Source organism: Cyanistes caeruleus, chromosome 4, assembly GCF_971803275.1.
Source record: "Cyanistes caeruleus chromosome 4, bCyaCae1.hap1.1, whole genome shotgun sequence".
In the NCBI taxonomy this organism is placed as follows: domain Eukaryota; kingdom Metazoa; phylum Chordata; class Aves; order Passeriformes; family Paridae; genus Cyanistes; species Cyanistes caeruleus.
The window spans coordinates 25,681,358-25,692,565 of NC_141704.1; the positions used below are offsets into that span (position 1 = coordinate 25,681,358).

General features: G+C 36.0%; 1 protein-coding gene across 1 annotated transcript; it reads right to left on the reverse strand.

Annotated features, from left to right (window-relative positions):
• Positions 1-1,239: 1,239 nt before the first annotated feature.
• On the reverse strand, positions 1,240-6,515 carry LOC111937089 (forkhead box protein D3-like). Its single transcript, XM_086885872.1, has 2 exons — positions 6,042-6,515; positions 1,240-1,299 (listed from the first exon to the last, which is right to left on the reverse strand). Exons 1-2 carry the CDS (start codon positions 6,513-6,515, stop codon positions 1,240-1,242), a joined length of 534 nt encoding a protein of 177 aa, XP_086741998.1.
• Positions 6,516-11,208: the final 4,693 nt, after the last annotated feature.

Genomic DNA, 11,208 nt, shown 5'->3' on the forward strand with positions numbered 1-11,208 from the left:
CAGGAATTACAGTTTTTAATCTCATCTTTGAGTTAGTACTACTAAGATGGTGGGATAATTATCTGTACATATCTAGCTTTTCTGTCATGAATATGAGGAGCAGTGAAGGCAGCCAACATACCAGCTATTAATACTAGAGCATCATTGATGTACTTTTTATACCCACTGTACTTCCTATATAGATTTTTCAAGTTGTTGCAAAGTTATTTAAAGATGAGATTTAAAGATGAGATTTTGAGCACTCATAAATGTGCACAAGTGCTTGTGTGCACACCCAAACACACACACACACACACACACACACACACACACACACATACTTCAAATGTCTGAAAATGTTTCTGTATGATAAACAATCTCAACAGCCTGCATTGAGCTGCTTAAAATGTGTCTTGTACTGAAAATATAATTAGTTCAGTTTATGTGCAACATTGCTTGGTTAACACTGTAAACTCCTCTGGATTACCAAATTCAGTTGACATATGTTTTCTGTAAAAAAAACTCTCATGGCCTTTTTTAGAAGCTATTATTGAGTCAAGTTTACTATAGGTTGAGCTAAGAAATCTGTGAGACACGGAGGAAAATTAGTGCAGTATGGTCTTATGATAGAAATAAAATCTGCAAGACTCAGTTTTATTTACTTTCTGGTCTGTTCCTTCCAATGAAATTAGTTCTTTTTTTCATGGCTGTTGATAGAATCAGTTGCTATAGCTTCTTTCTATATTGTTCTTTCAGAAGTTAAAGTCTTATTCCAGAATGTTTGACATAAGCATCATTTTGTCTGTGATGAAATGGGAATACTGGGATCCAGGGTTCTTCTCTGACAGTGTTAGCTGAGCTGTACATAAGGTAACACACTAGAACCACAGGAAAACTTGAAGTGGGAAATTCAGATTGGAAGACAACAAAGGAACACAAAAACAGAGAGACAGATTAAATGCCGGAGGAGCACAAGGAGAATGAAAAGCTGACGTAATTAATGCCAATGACCAGATCCTCAGATCTGTTCCCAGTACTGGGAACAGATAAGACACAGAGGAGTCATTCAGGGACATCATATCTAATGTCCTATTAAACATAATGTAAATACACACTAAAAGAGTTTCAAAGCTCTCAGGAGAGTCTGACCTCCAACTTTTTTCAGTCACATCATCTGTGCCAACACATTACAGGATCAAGGTGGTCTATGGCTTCCGTGGTAGCTTTCAACCATTTCAGTAGCCTATCCCAGGACATTTCTCACACGCTGGGATGAACCTGGTCAGGAGTTGGTATTGGCAAAAAGGTTCCAACCTTGGTCTGTGGTACAAAAATTGTGTACTTTGATATCTGCATCATCCATTTAGCATGACACTACTCCTTACACAGAAAGAATTAGTTTTGTAAGTGCTCATTGCTCTTTTGTGTGTAATATGGATCAGGAACATTTTTAAACAATTTTTTCTCATATTTTTAGCATATGTGCAGCAGATTATACCAGCCTAGGAAGATCCTAACTAAATTACACTTCAAAGAAATTAAAAGAAATTTAACTACAGGAGGACACACTTAAATCAACCATATCTGCGTCCTTTATTGGTCACAAATCGTTTCTGTGTGATTGGGACATTTTCATTTTCATAATCTCATTTCTGATTACACCACCTCTCAAAGAAGCTTTGAGTGTTTCCCTTTTTTGCTTTTTTTTCCCTCACGGTGTCACTACAGGCCAAACCTGACAAATTCTTTATGCATCCATGTACATGAGCCTCAGCACACTGGATGAGACACTTCTGTTCTGCTGCCTCCAAAGGCCATCTATAACCTGTTCAGGGGCTACAAGAGATGGATCGCTGTTGGATGAGCATAAGTCAGTGTGTGTGAGTGGTTAGAGGGCTTGTAGGCTTTCCTTTATGCAAAGCTTTCATTTGTTCTCCTGGACAGTGGCTATTTTCAATATGAAGGAGGACAAGTCTCAGAGTCAAAAGTCTTGCTGGGCAGAAAATGTATCATAAATTAAACTGTATACTAACATTCTTTCTGTGCTTAGCAGGCAGAGCTCTTAAAACTTTAGTTTTAGAATAAATGTATGTATGATCTGGTGAAGGTCAACTGCAAAGTTAATGTTATCTGGCTTAAAATTATTACCTGTGTATTTTTACCTGAATAAAAGGTTCTCATGCTCAGTCCCAGTTCTCTTACTGCTCCTCATTAAGGCATAGTTTATTTAAAGTATTTAAAGTATTAGCAAATGTTCAAAATTTTATTTAGTGCAAAAAGAAGATGAAAGCAATTGATGTTTTTATTTGTGAGAGCATATGTGACCTCCATCTCAGCTATTTATGTCATACACTGACATTGCATCTGTGGACTCCTAAAGTAGATCTGCCATAAAAAGATGACCTCTGTCTTATTTTTGGGTATAACAGAGGATTATAGTCAAAATGCAAAAATTCTGACTTCCTGACATTTTTATCAACCCCAGTAATATGTTTCAGTCGGAAAATGCTGAAGTTGTCAACATGCAGATTTTAGGTATTTTGTTCTTGTTGGATTTTCTGTAACTCAGCATCTGCAACTGTTGGTTTTGCTTCTTAGGGAGTCTCTTACACCATAAGTACTGCCTCATAAATTCCTGTACAAGCATGTAATAAATCTGTTTAATTTTCAAGAACATTTCTGTCTTCTGATTAAATGGTAATTTCCTGTATCAGAAATCTAATGTCCTCTCAAATCAAAAGATTATATTTCAAGATCAGATTTTTATCTTTTTTTTTCTATGCTAAGTGTATTTGAAGGTTTAGAATTCAGGTAAGATATACAACTAGGTTTTTTTTCTTATTTCTTTGAAATTTTTACTTCAAGTTGTTTTCAAATTAGTACTTTGACATTTTCATCACAAAATGATGTATTAACTCTACTCCTTCAGCTGAAATTTAAAAAAACATCATTAAGATTTCAGACACTAGGGCAGGAGAAAAATGGCATCTTATCTAAATAGTGTATTCATAACTTGGCCCTTACCTCAGTTGAAGGTATTAAAATATTGCCTGTAGTTGTATGAAAAAATCTGTTTTGCCATATTTCATATTCAAGGTGGACCTTTTTTCTATATTAATTAAAATCATGCAATGAGGAAACGATGGGTATTTTTTGTTAAATAACTTCAAATTCTGTTGGGGTTTATAGGAAGAAATAGTATTTTCTATATTATGGCAGTTGTACCTTGCCATGGAGATATGGATTTGCCTCTTTCATCTACTCTAGGATGACTTATCGAAATCAATCCTATCAGGATGGTCATTTGTTTCCATGTTCTTTGTGTCTTGGGAAGATTCTGAACACTCAGAGCTGAAAGACAGGGCAGTGGGACCTCAGCTGCTGGGCTTTGAGAACAAAAGGTGCTACTCACTGATTCACCAACCTGATGTCCAAAGTGAATGTCTACAGTGAAGAACAGACTTTTAGGTCTCTTCTTCAAGATGTTCTCTCAGGTTATTTTGAAAGTAAATTATATTATGGCTTTGAAGGATAATAATATAATTGTGATTGGGTAATTTTGTCTTCAGAGCAGTGTTTGAACTATGAACAGTTAGAAAGCAATGGATACCCACTGATTGATGAATGTAAAATAAATAGTAAAATAAATAGGAAAGAATCCTCCTACAATGTGGCATGAAGTTGGTGTACAAACAAATGAAAAGTTAAAACACATTGAATAAAACAAAAATTGTGATGAAGCATATGGACAGCTACATAATCATAGTGGAAATAGCTAAGATGGGAGTTCTCATTCTATGGTATGTGTATCACTAGTGGTATGAAAACTATTTCAAAGTGGTCTTCAAATAAACTCTGAGCATCTGAGCTGAAGAATGTCTCCTTCATATGAGTTACTATTATTGCATTCCCACAGGAAACTAGAACAAAAATCTGGAAGTGTGCCTAGGGATTGGTACATGCCACATTTGCACCATCACTAATCTGGTAAAATACAATTCTTTTTCCACAGCAGACTAAAATGGCTACTTCAGGCATAAAGGATAACCTGGTAAGTGATAGGTCACAACAGCTCAAGTACAGTGTCACGTTATACACTTTAATACCTTTCTCCAACTCTAGCAGGGAAGATGAAGTTTGTGACATTGTGTCATTCTGGGAACATCCTCAGGTGTACTTCACAGGCTTTTTCCAGGTAAACCAGTGAGAACAAACAGGAGTAACTTGTTCTCTTGCGTAATTTTAGTCATTTGCTGACAGCTAAAGAACCATGAATATTAGATTTTATCCAATACATAAACTATAGCAGGCAGAGACTTTTTTCCCATATACTGCTCATCAAGCCTGCCTGCCCAGACTCTTATCCCTAGCTTTCATTCTCATCTGGTTTTAATTGCCTGGCATTCACAATTTGTGTTCCTTAGGCTTCTCACAGCTCCTTGATCAACATGTCTGAGCTCCTTGTCCCAACTCGTTATCTCAGTTTCCTCTAGCCAGTCTCCCCATCCCACCTTCATCCCACCTTCCCCACCTTTGTCCAGTTCTCAGCTTTTGTCCACATGCAAGGGCATTTCATGACTGAGACACTGCAGTGCCTTCATCTGCATTTTCTGTGAACAAGTGTTTCAAAGGAAGCTCTGCTACTAGCTCTAAAATTTAGCATAGCTGTTTTTTTTTCACAATGCTTGTTACACTTCAAAAGTTTCTGCTACCATGGAGTTGCTGGATAGATACATACATTTCAAAAAATGTATCTAAGTGAGCACTTTATAATATCATATACTCTATAGCTATGTACATAAGTATGACTATGTAAATTAAGAATATAGATACAAGACTAAGCAATAGGTGAAAATGTCCAAAAAATTAAAATTTCTGAAATGGATTATACCCAGTTAATGGGTAAACTCATAATTAACCATGTTGCCTTTAAGTAATCATTTAAGTAGGCTAATTAATATGTGGCCATGCATTTTAAAAGAAGATTTGAACTTAAAAACATATTTTAGATAATATTACAATACTATTTCACTTGGAATATTTATTAATCTGAACAATTATTTAAACAAGACAAGTATACAACTTAACAGGTACAGATATATAAAAGTACAAACATACATTTTGATCAATACAATGCAATAGAATTAATAGTGTCAAGTGAGTACTAACCAATGTATAATATTAAATGAGTAGAAGAATAATTCAGTATTGCCGGCAGTATGGGAGATGACAAGTCTAATTTCAAAGACATTCTCAAATGACAAAGGAAAAATGTATTAATCCTTTCTATTCAAGATAGTGTAAAAGTAAATATATGGCTGTACATATTTGAACATATAGTTATAAATACACATACATGTGTATTAATTTGAATCCAATAGAAGTAGTATACAATAATATGATTAAGAGAGAACAATTTAAAAATAATTTCATTAGGCAGTGTTGATGGATTTGCTTTTATACTGAAGTAATCTATGCATGGCCATTGACTAGCAGAATTATTAAAAAGTCATTGTTATGGCTTCAAAGCTAATACATTAGGTAATAATCATGGATAATCGCTGGATTATATAAGTAAGCAAACTCTTCTGCTGTCATATACAAAATTTCAAAATTGTGCAACATATATACCTTGACAGAGTCCCAAGATACCTGCGAAGTTATTCAAGCACTTCAAATACTTTCTAGTACTTACAGATGTGTCTGAATGCTTCACTTTGGTGCTGTTTTTGAGAAAAGAATAAAAGGGAGTTAGGGAAACCTGGTTGAATATTTAAGAAAATATTCTGCTGCATAAATGAAGTGGCAGGAGATCCATAAAACCAGTCCCCAGAAGTGCTGTGGGGTTTATCAGTCTGTAATTGAGGCGAAAACTTCCCTGTGATTAAATCACTGTTTACATTCCACTTCTGGTATTCATGCACAAACTGCAGTCTGTCAGCATATAGAAGTTTCCACAGTGGATTCGGAAAATAATGTGTTTGGTAAAGCCAATTTGGTGCTGGGCAGGAAGGAGAGAGTTCCCACGGTGTGAAATAATTCACAGCAAGGCAGTGCTTTACCTCCTTTTGGTGCCCTCGCTTTCGTGACCTTCGATGTTGCCTGAAGTCCCCATGAACGAAGTCATCTAAGTTTGATGGGTGAATACTCCAGTAGTTTCCTTTGCCATCCTCACATCTTCCCACCTTGATGAAACAATCATTTAGTGAAAGGTTGTGCCTTACACTGTTCCTCCAACCTCGACCTTTGTTCCTGTAAAAAGGAAAATTATCTTCAATATATTTGTAGATAGCAGCTAAATTCAGTTTATTTGTGGGGGAAGAAAGTATCGCCTTTGCAATCAAAGCTATGTATGACAGAGGTGGCTTATCCAGAAGTCTTCCTTCATCCACAATCACAGGAAGACCCTTTTTGGCAGTTTTGTGAGAGCTGGGAATTCGGGGTAGAAGCCCTTGAGCCAGTTTTCCTTCTTCTTCTTTTCCTACTGTACAGATGTCTAGACTTCCTTCATTGTTTTCAGAAGAGTCTTCACTCATTATAGCAGCCTGAAACCCAGCATTTATTTTAAGCGCTCTGATATTTTACTGCAAATAGCCAGTTGAATAATTGGCCCACTGAATATAACCAGCAGGAGAAGTGAAAGTTGGACTTCAAATGTGCTGCTCTCACGTATCCAGATTTCTATTTTATACTCTGTTAAGTCAACACCCTTAACAACGAAAACCGAACTGCCTATGTTTACAGAAGTCAAGGTGCAAGTCCTAGCTGAATGAAAAAAAAAATACAAAATAATTATACTGTGTTAAGTATGAAGATAAACAGACCATGACGTTAGCCTCCCACTTCATTATAATCTGAGAAAATACCCTTCAGTGTTCCCCACTGAAACATAATGATTAATGAGAAATTTAAGGTGCCTAGATAGAGTTGCAAAAGGATCAGACTCTCCAGTGATATGCAGAACAAACTGAAACCAACATGTTGGTTCCTGTGTTTTACACTTAGTCATACATGTTGTATTTAGTACAATAAACATTTGTTTTACCTGCTAATAGAAAGTTCTGTGTGAAAGGAAACCACCTATCAAATTTTATAGCTGCCATATAGCTATTGGTGAAATTGAATTAAAGCAAAAAAAAAAACCCAAACACAAATTTCTCCCTGATTTTTCTTATTAGCTCTCTGATAGCAGCTAGCTTCCATGCTGAGTATGCAAGTGACCAGTTCTGCCAACACAAGAAACCACTTGAGGGAGCAATCAACACTCAGAGAATTCTGTGCTCTGTCACCCCCAAAGCACAAACTGTCACTTGAACTTTGACATGGCACTCAGCCTCCTGGGGTCTGACACTGCTGAGGAGAAGACACTTATCTCATCTTGGAAAAGGCTGCCCTGGGAAGTTGTGGATACTCCCTCTCCTTAAGTGTTCAAGGCCAGGTTGGGCTGGTTCTGAGCACCCTGGTCTAGTAGAAGGTGTCTCTGCCCATGACAGTGGGGTTTGAACCCCAAACATTTCTATGATTCAATAATTCTATGATGTCATGAGATTAGTCATTAGGAAGATTATTAAATATGTTGAAATACGTTCTAAAGCAAAATGAAACAACATGGTGGAAGCTTTGAAAGAGGATGTATTTTCTTTTGGGTCACTTTTGATGTTCAAAATATGTATTAACAAATGAGGTCTATGTTTTGGGGTATCAACAATGGCATCAAAAATTTAACTTTAAAAGCCTGAAGTTGATGCTGTTGTTCAGGCTCTTTTGGGTTCTGAAAATAACCCTCGATTGCTCCTTTCATATGCTAATTCTGTCAAAGAGAGAAGGACATTAGGGTATCTATTAAAATGATCCCTTTCCTCCTGATCTTGAAGTTCATGCCCTGACAGATCATCTTTACTGTGCCCTTGTAAGCCTTGTCTCAGTTGCATTACCTGAAACCAATGTTTCAGTTGGTAGCCTGATGTTTTTAGATTAGGAAACAAGACTCATAATGCAACACTATAGGTCACATGGGCTACCTAATATTTCTGTGCCAGGGTAGAATTGCCACCTTCTTGCTTGCAAGATTTAATAGAACACTTTTCCGGTAATCATTGTGAATGGGATATACCTGGTATTTTAACAGCCTTGTCCATTCAAAAATCCTAGTGATAACATGATGAGCTATTTAACTGTTTTTTTCTTGGTCCCCAGTCTCAGCAGTAATTTCTTTTGAAGGCATTCATTTGACCTGCTCTATCCCTACTAGGAATTTGTCTGCCTGGAACATCCTAAAGTTGCCATCATCTCTCTGTTACTGGTAGTTTTTCACAACCTTCTGATGACTAATTTACCCAGTTTTTTCTCCTCCTCTCTTATTTGCAGCTGAATGGTTGCCAAGTCATAGCAGAAATTATTGAGATTATCTCTGAAATCTGTGATCTGGCACGTTAGACTATTTATTCATGCCATTTCTGTTGTTTCAACTTTAAGCAGGTAATACCTAAAGGGGTTCCTACAATAATAATATTAAAAACTTGATTTTAATTCAGAATATCAGATTTTCTATATTAGGTTATTTCTACATAAATTTGTGTTTTTATGAAGCATTGCAGTTGTAGACTGGAGAATGAATGTTGCTCACTGTGACAAGGACTGTGTGTTCCTTTCCCCATAGCTCCAAGAAACACAGAATCAACCACATGTTCAGCTATTTTAGTAGTGACTTTGTAAATTGAAGGATTGTAAAGAAGGACAAGGCACAGAACCCAAATTTTGAGTGCCTACAAATATCCAAATTAAATTAAGGAAGGAAAACAATCTAATTAGAGTTTTTTAATTTTAATGGAAGTCTTTCAGGAACAGAGGAAACCGATTTTATTAAAAGGACCCAGTCTGAAGAAGTAGAAATTTAAATGCAGTAAATGCCCAAAAGTCAAATGCATAATACTTGAACTCAAATCTTATATAAGAAGAAAAATCGTGTTGAAAGGGCTCCATATATGAACAGATGCACAGTTCTTTCAGTAAGTAAAGATCATACAGGGAATGAAAGACAAAAGGGTGAGCAGAAAAACCTACATTTGGAAGGGCTGCAAGCCCCAGTCTCCGAAATCACAATTTTTGTTTTTCAGATATACCACCAAGGAAAATATTAATCCCATACTCCAAGTTGTCTTGCCTGTTCCTTCTTTCTGCACATTATTTCTGGAGTTAGCTTTTATTTTCCTCTGAGTCTTTTCATTAGAGGTGGAAATTCCTCTCTGCCCAAACTAGATTTCATCTAAAAAACTAAGACAAGTTCTCTGTTTTATCCTTATTCTTTGTGGGAACCCTCTTGTCTGAAATGTATGCAAAGCTCTTACATTAGAGGAACAGCCTTCACGGGCGCAATGTCCAGTTTTATCTGAAAAGAAAAATGAAAGACAGGGAAAGCATACTGTATATTCTTACTATGCAGACTTTTTCCAACCTGGGGAAGCAGATTCCTCTTCAAATGTCTTCACACACCTTATTAAAGCATCATTTTTGTTGCCACATCCTCTTCGATGCTGCTAAAACTCTGCATGATTATAAATCTGAGATTTCCCACAAAGCGCACAAAAAGAAGTGTCTGGCTATATCAGCTAGACTAGTTAAATTGTTTATCATATATATTTGTGAATAAATTATGTATTCTTGAAAAGATGAATGAGGACAAAAGAGCATGTGGAAATTCTGTTCCAGTAATGTAATGTGCTCTGAATTTTCACTGTACAAGGGTTTTTTTCCTCTGCCCTTAATTTAGGTTAAGGAGAGTTTTTCAATGTCTTAGCTTTGATTGTATGAATCTAGGTGATCCCCTTACATAGAAAGCCTGCTATTTTTCTTCTTGGTACTGTGAAAACAAGCACATATTTTAGGGAGTGGTCTGGTTTCAACTTTGGGTCACAGATTAGACTAGTTGCAGTCATAGGACAAAGTTTTGTTAAAAAGTCTGACAGTGCCTACAATCTGTAACAAAGAACAGAAAACAATTGAGAGCAACCTTTGTCCTCACTCAGCCTTTATTACTAAAATTTAACTACAGTCATATGGAATTTAGAAAGAAAATGTTGCTTAAGTGTAATACTGTCTTTTCTTCCTTGGCTCTACATACTTTCAGAATTAATTGCTGCTTCAAAATACCTCTCAAAATATGCCATCAATGTTTCTTTCTAAAATATATAACCTTTAAAATATTTCTTCTGCCTCTGGTTCAGCACTTTTGACCATTCAACAGTCAGCAAGAACAGCATTCTCTGCAAGGAGAAGATGTATTTATGCCTTATCCTAATAGATTTATTTTATAGCAGTGCAGAAAGTAATACATCTCATACTATTTGCTAAAGAAGTGCAGTTTTCGAGGGCACTGGGGAATACACTGTTAGGAAGCCAAGTGGAACCAGATTTTATACTGCTCATCTTTAGTCCATGCTTAAGACATAATTGTTTTCCACTTGATGCAAAGGTATAGCCTCTTTTCTTTCAGTTAAGGCAAAGAAAGATCAGCTGGTCAGTGCTAATAATAGATATGACAAAAACATTTGACTGTAGTTTTTGTTGCACCATTGTTTGTTTAATTAGGTCCAAAGCCTGCTAATTCTGTAATGTTTTTCCCTCTAATGTTTGCTATACTGTTCAATGCAGAGGCTAACCCATACAGAGCTGTATTTTCTACACATTTTTAATTCTATCTGTTGCTTCCACAGTTACTTAGACAGTGTTTAAGGACACCTGGAAACTATTTGTTTTGATTCAACATTTGGTTTTGAAGTGTTCAAAGGAATGAGGTTTCAGTAAAGAAGTCATTAAAGAAGTTGTCCCATTAAAATGTTCTAAAATGACCTGCTGCTGTTATACTTAGAAAGGAAATAGCTACTCTGTTGTCTGATTTAGGTATTTTAGGACATCATTTTAAAAGATACAAAGAACAAATTATATTATTTTTCAATGTGTTATTTTCACAGTGTTAATGCAATCTTTATATGTATATTTGTGCTTGATTTGGTGTAACTCTCTGCATATTTTTGATAAAAATGTGGGTTTCTGTGAAAAGTTTAACTCAGTGCAAACTGTTCAGACAAAAACTAAATCAAATGGAGAACAGACATAAACCTCTTCCCCTCTGCACTGAAGAAGATGAAGCTTGTAGATAGGACATTGTTTTCAACAAGATTATGGTCTCCCTCTGTTCCCAGTTGTGCTTGTTAGTCTCCCTCCTTATAA